We start from the raw sequence: 15,234 nt of genomic DNA, 5'->3' as shown, positions 1-15,234 counted from the left end.
TAAATCAGGGTTATATTGAATGCTATAGAACTTTATGTATGCTAATGGTCAGGTGTGTGTAAATTTAAACGATCATAGATGGCTCGAGTAAATAGTAGTTATTATGTCCGATAGTGGAAAAACGTGAGACGATACACTTTTTTATATCACACGAGGAATTAATACTCCTTATTCCAGTAAGCTCATCATAATGTTCAGTCATAAAAATGTTTGAATGTCAGTTTGTCCAACCCGCGAACTACAGCCACCTAATGTAGGTACAAGAGCAAGACCTACACAATAAACGGAACAATAGCTATATCAACAAAAATATGTCTGTAATGAAGATGGTGTTTCGTACCCACATATTATTATTATAGATATACACAGAAATACTGATTTTGGAAACATATGTTTTTTGGGAAAACTACAATATAAATGTACTTATATACTAAAATCTAATCATAAGAGATTTCTAAAGCGTAACATGAGATAGGTCGATACGTATAAAATTTGTACTATGTGTGGGGGCTAAAACCTTATGGGATGCAGTTTACAGATTCAATTAATTCAATTCAAAGTTCGTCTATTGATAGAATGTGGTAGTGAATAAGTACAGATATTAAATTATATTCTTGTAATATTAACAAGATTAATAGTTCTACGTATTTGCAGATTGTTCTGGTAGATAGGGAGGAAAAAGAAGTTACAGATGTCCTCATATACGGTAGTCGAGAATTAACATTGATTTTCACAGTTCTAAATAAAAAAAAAACGCAAAATTGAAACAATATTATTGTAAGATTCTCTCCTCTTGGTTTACTTCTACGTGACTTCTGTCTTATGTGGCACTCGTCAGTGATTCACTTCTATGCGACTCACGTCTGTCTATATCTATATATTCGACTATGGCTTACCTTTTACTATATGTCTGTATGATATACGACTTTGTGACCTAAGTGTGTGTGACCTGCGTCTGTGTGACCTGTGTCTGTGTGACCTGCGTCTGTGTGACCTGCGTCTGTGTGACCTGCGTCTGTGTGACCTGCGTCTGTGTGACCTGCGTCTGTGTGACCTGCGTCTGTGTGACATGGGTCTGTGTGACACACGTTTTTGTCTGTGTGAAATACCTAAGTATTTGTGTGCTTACCTAAATTGAACGAACGAATTCCAAACGAAAAGGAGATTTAAACCCACGTCTTACTAGACACGGGCATAAGTTAGTTATTTCTGCATATCGTCTCTAAAGAGTAAAAAAAAAATCTATTATAGGTTTGGGTGTACTCTTCTATAACAAGATCCCCAAGACTGTGATAGACCTGCCAATGCATAGCTTTAAGAAATGTGTTAAAAAACATTTACTTAGTCGAGGTTACTACAACATTGATGAGTTCCTATAAAGATAAAAGCGCTTGGAGGCCATTGGGTCAGCTTTTCCACCTTCACACAGGAAATAAAACTATAAGAAATTGTAATTGTTATCAATTGTAAATTATAATACTCTATGACTTTTTCAAAAGAGCAACTGTTGAGTTTCTTGCCGGTATCTTCTCAGCAGAACCTGCCTTCCGAACCGGTGGTAGAATCTTTACAAATAGTCTACTGTCGTGTCAAAAGTGCTTGTAAACTGAGCCTACTTGAAATAAATGATTTTAGATTTTGATTTTGATTTTGAATTGGTCAGAGTTATTTTGATTAATCAAGTTATCTTAGTGATTCATATTTATTGAAGTCGGAATGACCTAGTAACTAATATGCAGATAAAATTCAAATATGTGATTTTATAGTAAAATAAGTATTTCCAGATTAGGTACCTGTCTGGAAGTACTAATAGCGATGTTTTTGTTTTATCATAATTTCTGAATTTCTTTCATATAGATAGCACAATATACTTATTGTTTGGGTTTGAAGTATAAGTGACCCATGAACATAATAACCAGAAACGAATTAGGCTTTATGATAGCACTTCGATTATGTATATTGATCAAAACCTTGTCAGTTTCAAATTACTGCTGGATCCTGTTCTTTCCAGATAACTGATGGTGCAGTGGGAGATACCAGAGTGTTACCAGAACGCCGTGGGACACGGCTTCTTCAGGATGGCCGAATGTTACAAATAGTCCCTGCTTCCCGCCTATTTCGTATAGATAAGTGTCGCCGCCTAGCGTATAGTAGCGTCATTTCATTTCATACTTTTATGACTTCCGGTTATTATAGTTAAATTTAATTAAGTAACAATGATTATCAATCCGAACAGTGGAGAGGTTATTATTAATTATTGATATAAATATAATTATTTATTTTACATGATATAAATTCATCATTGGTTATTTTACTCTTGACAACTATGACGTCACGTTATGATTTAGTTTGTATTTAATTTCTCAACTTTGTGTTTCGACATTTTAATATTATTTTACGATCGTTATAAATATCTTTTAATTATTAATGTGTTTTAGATAGAATTATAACGTTTGGTTTGTATAATAATACTCCGGAACTATTATTAAAACGTACTTGTATTGTTAACATATTCGTGCTACCAACAGTAGACACTAACTTTGCAAATATTATAAAATAGAGGGTTGTTTAGCAGATTCATTGATATACTACCATCAGCGTGTAATATTAACATTATAGCGGAAGCTATGCTGAAATTGTTATCGAATAAATTTGTGTACAGTGAAAATATTATTTTACTTCTCCCACCTTCTGTAACACTAGGTATAGGCACAGTAGATATAACAAGGTATAGGTAGGTAGGTTCCTTAATCTTTGTACTTAATCTCCATTAATGGGTTTAAAAGTAAATATGATTATTTCAATAGGATAACGGAACCTCAGATATAATACGCGTAGGTTTTAAAATGGTTGACTCAGCAAGTCCCGTTGTATCTTCCATTTACCAGAAATAGCTATTGTTTTTACTTGCTTTAGAATACGTTTTTTAAATCGCTATGAGCAAAATGACATGAGGCTAGGGTAGCCATAAATAAAAAAGCTCAGGCAGCATTCAATTTTGTATGACTATTTTATGGAATTCGAACCTTTTTTAATTAAAAATGTAAAATAATATCTCGTAGCATTATCTACGAACTAACTTTTGCTAAATAATATTATCCCCTGTATACTATTTATTCTCCCTGCGAGAGAATCCTTTCCTTACAAAAAATAGGGGTCTATGGTCCTTATCCTATTTTTAGATTGTTTCTGTTTTATGTTAGTATTAAGGAAACGAAAATTCAATCAGCTCATTTTATTATGCAACTTAATACCGCGCCAGCATTTTGAACTTCTTATCTTTGTTACAACTTGTTTGTTTTTGTTTTTTGTTGATGATTTTAGTTTTATTACGCTTGCTTGCTTGCCGAATGCAAAGCAAATTATTTCTTTATTTATTTGATTCAAATTCGATAAATTCCTTGACAGTTTTTTGTGTTTGGTGCTACTTGGTAACAAAATCAAGTATTTTAGAAGGTCTTTATTTACTAAAATCTCACATTACATAAATAGCCGTTTAAATTAGTGTAGTTTAACCCTAGTGGAATATAATAGTCTTAATATACAGACTCTATGCCTTGAATAATTTATTTTAAACAGAAAAACATATTACCGTAATTAATGTTATTAAAATAAAGTTGTAAATAGCCTAAAGTTGTTCCACTCTTGTGATCATCTTACGCTTTTCACTCACTTCATTCGATAATTAATAATTATCATTCAAATCTGATAGTGTTTGTGAGAGTCCAAACATTATTGCTTTGTAGTAGAACAGAGCTTAAAATCCCTAGTCTCTTTTTAAAAATGGTGGCTATATTGCTGTGAGCTAATGAAAATTAAATGATGATGGTGGTTGGTGCTAATGATAATCATATATACGGACACTCAACTTATGCCTCGATATTATTTATTACGTCCATGATATTTATAGTAGAGACTTCCCCAAAGACCATGCTGATATGTTCATCCTACACCGCCACGCAATAACGCGGGGCATCCAATTATCACATTTCCCACGGCCTCATTGTCTGCAGTTCACTGACTTACTGACTATCAATGGATCCTAAGGCTTTGTATGACTTACCTAACGAGTACTTACCTACTTTAAATACGAGTGTAAGTCATAAGGTAGGTAAAGCCTCCTTATTACAACGACCATGTTCCTATTCGCGGTATTATTTTATGGCAGTTGAACCATTTTAGAGAAAGCATACCCAAAACACTAACAATTGAGAATCATACACCAAAGTATTTCTATAATTAACACACAATTTCATGATAATTATTAGTTTGCGCTTGACTACAATCATGCCCGATGGAAAGCAATGATGAGGTGCGATATGATGGAGCGCACTTGCCTAGAAGATGTCTATGCATTCTTGCCTTGAAGGTTCAGAAATTATACGTGTCAGGGAAAGTTGACACAAAAGCTGGAAATGCAATCCACATCTTACCAGTTACTGTAAGGACCGTTGATGGAAAACGGTTTGTGCGGGTCGACTGGATGTCAACAACAAAAGGATGCCATTGTGGTGCTACTATGGTTGCAATATTTGTTGTTATGGGAGAAAAGAGTGATACCATAAGACAACGATATTATAAACTAGAGATAGGGCGCTAGCGCTAATTGTCTCAATTTCATTTAGTCGCTTAATAAACAAAGAAAGTTATTTAGACAAATAATACCTACCTAAATTTTGTCTACAATATCGAGTTCTGTGTAAAAACTATATACCCATACCTAAAATATGTTATGTAAGTAAACACAATATTATGCATGTGTGCGCTTAGTGGAGTAACTAAATTCGGATCATATCTATAGTATAGTAACATATCTATAGTATAAAATATCGTTGCAATGAGATAGTATTAATGTTTTAATCAATAAATTAGAAAATTCGAATTTAATCTTAGACTAATAATCACGTCTCGCTAGACGCACGTGATTGAATGTGTTAACACACTGCTAATATACACTGTATATAATGTTATACACTAATTTCTTCCAACCACTCAGCCTTTATTTAAATTATTGTAATCCTAGATTATGTATAACGCGCCAGACTGCCATTGCATTTTTCAAACTAGAATTTTGTTTATATAGTACACACAGGCTTATTTTGTTTATTTCGAATGGCCTACAAAATATAAAATAAGACTTATCTACCTGCTTATATAAAAATTAAAATCTACACCCAAATCTAAAAAGGTGAAATTAAAAAAAAACATTAATAATTAAGAAGCTTAATTAATTAAGTTGAGAAATGTGTGAATTGTTTAAAGCTCGCACATACATTTTATAAACTATGCTAGTGTTGAGTATGCCTATGACCCATTTTAATTTGTTCACTACACAAGCAATCATGAATGTGTCTGCGCTATGAAAAAAGTACTCATTTGACTAATAAATCATAGTAATATTTTAAAGAGGCAAAGTGAGTTTGTGAAGGGTGTAGTTCCAAATCTACAGAACCGATTTGGAAAATTGTTTCCCCAATAGAAAGTTACATCTTTGTCGAGTAACATGGTCTTTTTTAAATCCTCGTATTCCCACGGAACTACGCGGATAAAACCGTGGGGCATTTGCTAGTCTTCTTATATCGAAACACGCACAAAATATACGTGAAGTGAACATCGGGAAGTTGGTTGTTCGCGAAACCTGATCCACCGCTATCAAGTTACCAGTTACAGCAAGCGGGTCACAGACGTACCGCCCGTTACGCCATGATGTATAAATATATACAGTATTAGTATATAAGTTAAGCTTACTACTACTACATACAAATATTTTATACTATAGATATGTCACTAGCGCGTCGAAACTGAGGCGAACAAAGGTAGCTAATTGTCTTAATTTCATTTAGTCGCTTAGTAGGTAAACTCCGCAAGTTGATTTAACATAATTGTTCCTAAATATTGTCTGCAATGTCGAGTTGTGTGTTCAGAAAGTGTCATAGTCGACTCACTGCTTGAGCTTGAGTCTCCTCTCAAAAGAGGGGTTAATCCACCACGCTGGCCCAGAGATTGGCGACTTCACACACGCAGAGAATTTAGAAAATTCTCTGGTATGCAGGTTTCCTCACGATGTTTTTCTACGCCGTTCGAGACACGTGATATTTAATCTTAAAATGCACAAAACTGAAAAGTGAGAGTTGCATGCCCAGGTATCTGCCCATCAGGGAAAATAAGCTGATTTCATTATTCTCATACTGATCCATACTGATCCATTTGTATCGTTTGAATTTTTTGGGCCCGACTATGTATAGAGACTATGGGTTTCTAGGGTTTCTTTATTATAATGATTGCAACATGCAGAGGATTAGCGTAGCAGGTCTAAGATCCAAATCTTCCCTCGTATAGAAACAGAGAGTCTTGCTTCTTCATTGAGTCATTATAATAGACTGACGACAAATATGGATACTCGTACCACACTCGTACCTAATATTCACGATAGTTTTATTTCTATAACTAACCAAATGGTTATAATTTAAAACATTTACCACGCTTAGTTTACGCAATACAAGCCAGAACGCCGTGTGACCACAACTTGCTTCATTTTTATCGCATTGAGCAACGCAAGTAATGCGTTTGGCTAATTCATCAAATAGTCGCATTAGTAGGGCAGGTTATGCATCATTAGATACATAGTTATTGATCCATACCTCATCTATACTAAATTATAAAGCTGAAGAGTTTGTTTGTTTGCTTGATCGCGCTAATCTCAGGAACTACTGGTCCGATTTGAAAAATTCTTTCAGCCATATATTAGCCCATTTATCGAGGAAGGCTATAGGCTATATATTATCCCTGTATCCCTACGTGAACGGGATCCACGCAGGTGAGACCGCGCGGCGTCAGCTAGTCATGGAAAAAAGAAACGTTCGTGGGACAGGTACCAAAATAGCTTACTAGCTATCTATAAATAATACAATAAGAAACTTAAACCAACTTATCCTAACATATAGAAATGAATCTACGTGAAAGGGTGGCAACAATATGGCGAGGCTGAACCTTGCCGTTAAAAATTAACCAGCCCTCTATCATTAGTCGAGGCAAATAACCACATTGAAATATTATGTCGGCATATTTTAATGTACTGCGACTCCAGCTGGCACAAAGGTCTAAGGTTAGGGTCTTCACGGGAAAAGGAACAAATATGTGTCTCAATAGGTCAGAGAGACCTACTTGGTGGCACTCGCATTGGATTCTACGATATTTAATACCCAAAATTTCTTAGAAAAAAGAAAAGCTCAGTATTTCAAAGTTTAGCCTAAGATTCGAACCTGGGACATTGTAAACTTACATACGCTATTTCGGCATAGCAATAATATATTCTCGTACTTTTCTCTTTCTCTCCGTGTCGTGTTCCTCATATTGAGGGTCGTGACCCCTATCACACATTCACGACTTTTTCCCGCACGATGTCACGCCATGCGGCTCGGCTTTTCGCGACTTGTAGAGCTTCGTGTACTTTTGTATCGAGAGTGGTGCGGATTTGGGCTACGTCCTCGAGGTCTCTTTCCTTCCACTTTGCCAGTGATAACAAGTTTCTCTAAGTTATCTCCTTCTCTTCTGGCAATGTGACTGAAGTACTCGAGGATCCTCTGAAGACAGGTGTTGAGTTGGTCCTATGCGCTGTCCACGGAATACGGAGCATTCTTCGCCAGCACCACATCTCGCTCTTTTAATGCAATGATTTTATGACTCGTCTATTAGTCAAATGTCATTGTAGGACAACAAAACTGCATCTCCGCTGAATACAGGTGATTTGCGCAAGTGGTCCCTTGGTCTCAATACCAGGGCCGGTTATACCGTCACGGGCGTTAGGTAACAATAGGTGATAGACCGATAGAGCAGAGTTATTGAATCAATTTCACGGTGGCAGTGAGGCGTACAATCTTTTTGTGCACGCGAAAGTCGAGAGGTTGATGTAGTCTTTTGATGAAGTCATCTGGTGTGCCTGATATCAATGGCTGCTGTAGCGATCTACTCGGCTATTTGCTAACTAGGTCGCTTTGAGAAAATAGTAGCCATCGAGAGCGTTTGTCGTAAAAGATGATTAATGTGCTATGTATGTCTCAATGTAGTTGTATGTATATAAAGCGTGGGTAGAAAGAAAATATTAAAAAAATACGTTTTAGGTATGTTAGTCCGAGCATACCTAAACGGTTGAAGTTCTAGAGACCTTAAACATGCTACCTTCCAAAGCTCATTGTGGTAGGAAGGGTAAGGGTTAATAATAAGCATTAATGGTTCCAAGGGTTCCGTTTTTGTACTACGTAAGTTCGGAACCCTAAAAACCGCTACCGGTTCAACCTTAACATAAACGGTGTCACAGACAGACACATTAGGTATCAAACACACTTCCCCTTTTTATGAAAAGTGTATGAAAGTGTCGTATTATAGTGTTAATAATAAAAATGCTAGCGCTAAAATGATTGCGCTATATAACTGGCTACTTAAATATTGTTAAATGGTGATAAACATAAAAAACCCTGGCTGAGTATGCTGTTGTGAATTCTTCTCGGACCAACGTAATTTTAATTTAAAGTTTGACGTTTCTATGCTAATTGAAATAAATAAATTTTAACTTGAATTTTTTTTTATTATTCTTTACAAATTAGCCCTTGACTACAATCTCATCTGATGGTAAGTGATGATGCAGTCTAAGATGGAAGCGGGCTTAGGAGAAGGATGAAAATCCACCCCTTTCGGTTTCTACCTTTGCCGGTTTCGGTCTTTGCCGGTAAGGTGGTAACTAGCCACGGCCGAAGCCTCCCACCAGCCAGACCTGGACAAATTAAGAAAATCTTAATCTGCCCAGCCGGGGTTCGAACCCAGGACCTCCGTCTTGTAAATCCACCGCGCATGCCACTGCGCCACGGAGGCCGTCGAAACTAACTTGACTTGATGGTAAAAATATAATTTTTTCAGATGGCAGAAATAAACCTGCAGAGGCGGAAAGCCGCCGCGGTGCTGAGCGAGCCGAGCCCACTGCTGGTACTGTTGGTGATATGTTTGATGCAGTGCTGCGGTGGACAGGTCATCAACAGAGCGCCGCACTTCATACCGCAGACTGGGGACATGTCGCAGTTCACTTTACTAGAGGACACACCTGTCGGGACACCGGTGTACCACTTGAAAGGTAAATAAAATAACTAGCGATGATGACAGTTTTTAAAATTGTATATAAATTAGGAGTATGCGAATAGTAAAGCACTAAAAGTAACATGATATCTGCGATCATTACTTTCTGAGCTAGAGGGATTTAAAGGGTCAGATTTGGCACTGCCTCAGATCCCTGAAAAACGTCACATACAAAGTGGTACGAATTAATGACGTCGTTAATCATAATAATTGTTAGATTTGTATGGGCGTTCAAACAAAATTACTAATGTCTTTGTTATTTGTGCGTTTAAGTTTAAAGTTCACATATTGAAAAATGTCAAGTTTAATGTAAGGAAGCTAAAAATGTATTTTTTATCTAACTTCGATAAAAAAAATTTTAGTAGATTTTGCTAGTCTCTCTCACTGCACTCGCTTCTATCAGTGGTTACGTAAAAGACGTTTTAACTCTTCAAAGATTTTTCTTTTTAAAATATGCTGTAATTTTTCTTACAGGCATTGATCCAGAAAACGGTCAGCTAAGATACTCAATATCCGGTCAGTATTTCAGCGTCGACTCTCTGACTGGAGTCGTCACGCTGGCGAAATCGTTGGATAGAGAAGAACAATCATCATTAGAAGTAATCATTAGTATAACAGGTGAGAACTTTTAGCATCAGTAATTCTCAACAGCTCCACAGTTAAGTGCCGGAACTTGCACCTAGAGGTCATGGGTTCAATCCCTGCCAGTTGGACTATTGTCGTACTCACTACAATCACAGTCTTAACGACTTATTGGTGGGGAAAGGTATTCTTTAAAAAAATATTATGATACATTTAAAAAGCTCTGCAAAAACTACAATAATTTATCAGACGCCAAATTCACATGTATAAAATCAAAATTAACCATTTATATCAACCATTTTACTGTTTGCCTGCCACCTATAACGTGGGTATTTTTAAGTTTTTAGTGAATAGGCCTTCTAGTCAAACGTGTTCTTAATTGCATTCATCAGTAGGTATTCAACAGTAGCATCTTCAGTTACCATCAAGCGTGATTGCAGCCAAGGGTTATCTATACAGCGTATAAAAATCAACAATTGATGTGGTAGAATCAAGAGATCCCAACAATCCTCCTTTTTCGGAGTGAAAAGTACCCAGGAGACTTTTTGTTCGGTTTCTAGGGCATTGTCGCTTGCTTCGTTTATTTTCAACAAAATAAATCGTTTGTTCATTGTTAAAAACATTTTTTCAGATGAGGGTATAGCAGAAACGGAACCAAATACGGTGTCCCTGCGACGTGTGATCCCCGTCAGAGATGTGAATGACAACCCGCCCGTGTTCCACAACCGGCCCTACATTGTTAACATTAGCGAGGCTCTACCCGTCGGTAGTGAGATCGAGGTATGCTTACAAAGTTAACAATAATCCAATAACTTAGTACTTTAAAATATACAATAGAATATGTTTGACACTACTTGCGTTAACACTTTGATACTGAGTCATATCAGGGAAGCGGAATCAAGACCGATAAGAGGCAAAATACCTCTCTGACTGAGAGTTACACATTTGTTCATTTTGGAGACCATATGGCCACGCAGTCCTAGTGAAAAAAATATATTGGTCCGCTGTAAACCGCTGTTCCTTACCTACCTTCTGGTAAACCTTCTGGGATAGAAGGACTGGAATCCAAACACAAATACAAATGCTGCCCGACATAAAACACATCATATTATGAAGCCGGAATCAGAACATCATAAGGAGATATTGCAAATTAACTTTGCAATTGAACTTTGCCACGAATAGCTATAAATTCTAAATTCTATTAATCAAAATAAATGCAAAGTAACACTTGCTGCTATTTTACCTAAATGGTAAAGTCAAGTGCAAATCTTACTAAAGCATAGCGTAGTGAATTGATCTAAAAGTAATTTATATAACAATACTGCTACAGGTGTCGCCGCGCATCTTGGTGACCGACCGCGACGAAGGCGATAACGCGAAGATCCAAGTGAGATGCTCGACCAAAGAGAGGGGCAGCGATTTCGAGGCGTGCTCCACTTTCAAAATTGTTACAGATACGGTAATACAATTTTTTTCGAGAATAAAGAAAATAAGATTAGCATTGTAATCTTGTTTATTTTATTTCAATGATAATCTTGCTATTTGTATTTTTTTCAAAATGTTTTAAAATTCAATTATTGATAGAAATGACGACAATAATATGCATTTATGTAAATTATCAAGCATACAATTTCAATAACATTTACCTCGCGGTTCTTCCGCGTAGATCTCGTTTCCGTGAGAATCTCTGAAAAGTAACCAATGTGTTATTCTAATCTATCTTCAAGTCAATAGTCATTCAGATTCATTAATCTGTTGTAAATTTATAAATGGTATAAAACTAGGTCGACAAAATCACAAAAGTTCTTATACAATAAAGACTTATTAAAACTGAAAGTTGAATAAATCCATCGAATGCATGCCATCGAATACGAAATACAGATGTTATTTCAACAAATCCAAGGTAAAACAATATTTTAATGTTTTCAACCGCAGGTGACTGAGAATCAGTATCAGGTCCGGATCTTCCTAGCAAAGCCGCTGGACTTCGAGAGTCGTTCCGCTTACGTCATATCACTGGAGGCTGCGGATGTGTCTGCAAGACCTCTGCGCGCAGTCGCTAGCGTTGCAGCCGCCATACAAGACGTGCAAGACCAACCTCCAGCCTTCGTTAACGCACCGTATTCTGCCACAGTACCTGAAAATACTCCTCCGGTTAGTATGTGAATAATCTTGCGTACCAGTAGTAACTGTCTGCAAAATGGTCACCACTCCACGGAGCCATTTAGTGATGCAGGTGAAAACAACAAGGAAAAACACTTAATACTACTTAATACCTAAATAATAATTTTATAATTGTATTACGATGTGCAAGTCATGTCATCAGCTGAGTCGTGAAAGACTCGAAATTAATAATATCCCGACGACTCCATTATCAATCATGATTTTTTTTACAGAACACGAGTATAATGGAAATAATAGCTAAAGATGGCGATACGGCAAACCCACGCCCAGTTTTGTTAACAATTGAGGGAGACACCCAGAACTACTTTCAACTACTACCTGACAGGCCAATTGGTCGTGCTACATTGGTTTCTACAGATGTTCCTCTTGATAGAGAAAGTGATATTGTCGTGCAAAACGGAGGAGTTTATAATTTTTTTGTAAAGGTAAATGTTGTTTAAAATAAATAATGAATACATTTTTGCGTTAATTAACTCATATATAACTGTCTTGAATAATTCTTCCAACATAATGAGTATAAAAATTTTACACCTTTTATAATTAAGATTTTTATTTACACCTTTCAGGCCACAGAGCTTATAAATAACGAAGTGCCTTCAGATTTTACAGTCATCCCTGTAACAATAATAGTAACTGACGTCGATGATCATATACCTCAGTTTAACAAACAATTATTCGATATATCTATACCCGAAAATATTGAAAACGGTAGCCCAATACCAGGTTTATCCGTTTATGTCGATGATAATGATTTAGGACAGAACAGTAAATACGATTTAAAGCTCCGGGACGTTTTTAATTCTGATGGAGTATTCTCAATTACGACTGACCACGGTGAAGGAAGAACACCGATTAGTATAAAAGTAAAAGATTCCTCTAAGCTAGATTACGATGTAGATGATGAGGAAAAGAGACTTTTTAGTTTTGATATTGTAGCATCCGTTGATGATGAAGAGCTTTCGGCAGCTAGAGTAAATATAAAACTTTTAGACATGAATGATAACGCGCCGGTATTTGAAGAACCACATTACAAATTCAACGTACTCGAAAGTGCACCCATTGGCTACAAAATTGGTGATGTTCAAGCAACTGATAAGGACTATGGGATATTCGGTGAAATTCAGTATTCTTTAACGGGATTTGGATCAAATTTATTTAAAACCGATCAGTCTACAGGAGGACTTTATGTTACTAATACACTAGATTATGAAACCCAAAGAAGTTATAGTCTAACTCTTGTTGCCAAAGATGGTGGAGGTAAAGGAACAACTACAAGTATATTTATTGAAGTCTTGGACGCTAACGACAATGCACCTATTTTCGAGGCTCCGGAATATAGTCGTACTATAAGAGATGGTGCTACCAGTTTTGAACCTCAACTTGTTGTACGGGTATGGCATCATTGACTTACTAAATGAAATTTAGCAAAACCGCAATTTTTTAAATAATTCAAATTTTAGGCAACTGACGTAGATGGACCAACTCAAGGAGGTGGACGTGTCCGTTATTCTCTTGAATCAGATAACAGTATTTCTCATAAAGGCCAGGTTTTCGCTATTGATGAAGATACAGGTGAAATATATATTATTAATAAAGTCGAAACTATGGACACGCCAAGAGGACAATATGAACTGGTTGTAAGAGCTACTGACTATGGTTAGTATCAATAAATTATATTACCGTAGTAATTAAAATCTTATTTAACTATAACAAATTATAATTTTCTCTATTTAATTTTCTTCGTATGTATTTTAGGTAAGCCACCTTTATTTAATGAAACAAAAGTATACATACGTGTAGGCGTACCTGGTAATCAGCGACCAACATTCAAGGGTAACTATCATCACTATACGTACACAGTTAATCAAAGAAGTCCAGACAGCAACGAAGATTTTACATTTGATCTTAATCCGATGAATTACAAAGCTATTATAAGAGAAGACGCGAAGCCTGGACAGAATGTTACCAACATAATAGCTAATGATCCAGATGGTTTAGATGATTTGTTAACATATCACATTGTATCTGGATCAAAGGATAATTTTGTTATTAATGAAAAGTAAGTAGCAAACCATGCTACGCATGAACAACAAATTACAAAATTTTACTGAAAAATATTAACAAGCTTTGTTTTGTTTTAGGACAGGTTTGATAACAGTTTCCAACGATGCAAATCTTGATCGAGATGTTAATCCTGAACGTTATGAAATAATTGTTTCTGCCGTAGACAGTGGAATTCCAATTCCTGAAACTGCTACTACTACTGTATTTATAACAATTCAAGATGTCAATGATAAACCACCAAAATTTAATGTTACTGAATCAACTACCTACATTTCGGAGAGAACGAAAATTAATGATGTTGTTACAAGACTGATAGCATACGATTCAGATTCAAATGCGAGACTAAAATATAGTTTAATAGAACCAATGAAAGCATTTTCTAAAGCTGGTGTTCAAGTTAAACCAAATTCACCCTACGATTATAAACACATCTTTAAAGTTAATGAAGACACTGGAGAAATTCTAGTAAATGGTACTCTTGATTATAGTCAAGCATCTGTAGTAATATTATCTATAAAAGTTACAGATGCTAATGCTGAAGTAAACAGGGAAAATCAATATGCCGTAACCGAACACACGATTTATATACAACCTTATGCTGATAAAAATCCACAATTTACTAATCCCGGATGGACTAGTTCTTCTCCAATAATACACCACAAAGTCAAAGAAGATCAACCAATAGGAAGCACTGTGCTAATTTTGATGGCTGAAGATCCTACTTCAGGCCACATGGTATCAAACTTTAAAGTTATAACTTCTGAAACTGGCCTTTTACAAGTAGATCCTTTGAGTGGTCAAGTTGTTTTGACTAAATATTTGGATTACGAAGAGCTTACGAATCCAAATTTAACATTAACTGTGCAAGCTACTAGTAACGACGGAAGTAAGCACAGTAAAGCTAAAGTCATAATTGAGGTGGTAAACATAAACGACAATGCACCACTTTTCAGTAAAGAGGTAATTAATAATAATAAAATTTTAATTAAAATTAAAATTTAATTTTTTCGCTGGTGGGAGGCTTCGGCCGTGGCTAGTTACCACCCTACCGACAAAGACGTACCGCCAAGCGATTTAGCGTTCCGGTACGATGTCGTGTAGTAACCGAAAGGGGTGTGGATTTTCATCCTCCTCCTAACAAGTTAGCCCGCTTTCATCTTAGATTACATCATCACTTATCATCAGGTGAGATTGTAGTCAAGGGCTAACTTGTAAAGAATAAAAAAAAAAAAAAAAAAAAAAAAAAATATAATAAAAAATTAGTTAAATTATTTAATT

At 36.0% G+C, this 15,234-nt stretch overlaps 1 protein-coding gene across 1 annotated transcript in view; it reads left to right on the top strand.

Moving 5' to 3' along the window:
- Positions 1-15,234, top strand: part of LOC112045752 (cadherin-87A) — a 28,349-nt gene that overhangs the window by 5,857 nt on the left and 7,258 nt on the right. Inside the window, exons 2-11 of the mRNA XM_024082061.2 lie at positions 8,914-9,124; positions 9,601-9,744; positions 10,340-10,488; positions 11,039-11,167; positions 11,644-11,862; positions 12,105-12,317; positions 12,459-13,283; positions 13,353-13,548; positions 13,648-13,951; positions 14,034-14,916. Of these exons, the coding sequence (XP_023937829.2) occupies positions 8,914-9,124; positions 9,601-9,744; positions 10,340-10,488; positions 11,039-11,167; positions 11,644-11,862; positions 12,105-12,317; positions 12,459-13,283; positions 13,353-13,548; positions 13,648-13,951; positions 14,034-14,916 (3,273 nt within the window). The remainder of the gene's footprint in view (positions 1-8,913; positions 9,125-9,600; positions 9,745-10,339; positions 10,489-11,038; positions 11,168-11,643; positions 11,863-12,104; positions 12,318-12,458; positions 13,284-13,352; positions 13,549-13,647; positions 13,952-14,033; positions 14,917-15,234) is intronic.

This window comes from Bicyclus anynana, chromosome 7, assembly GCF_947172395.1.
Source record: "Bicyclus anynana chromosome 7, ilBicAnyn1.1, whole genome shotgun sequence".
NCBI classification, from domain to species: domain Eukaryota; kingdom Metazoa; phylum Arthropoda; class Insecta; order Lepidoptera; family Nymphalidae; genus Bicyclus; species Bicyclus anynana.
The sequence above is the reverse complement of the archived record's forward strand: the minus strand, read 5'-3'. Positions and strand labels throughout refer to the sequence as shown.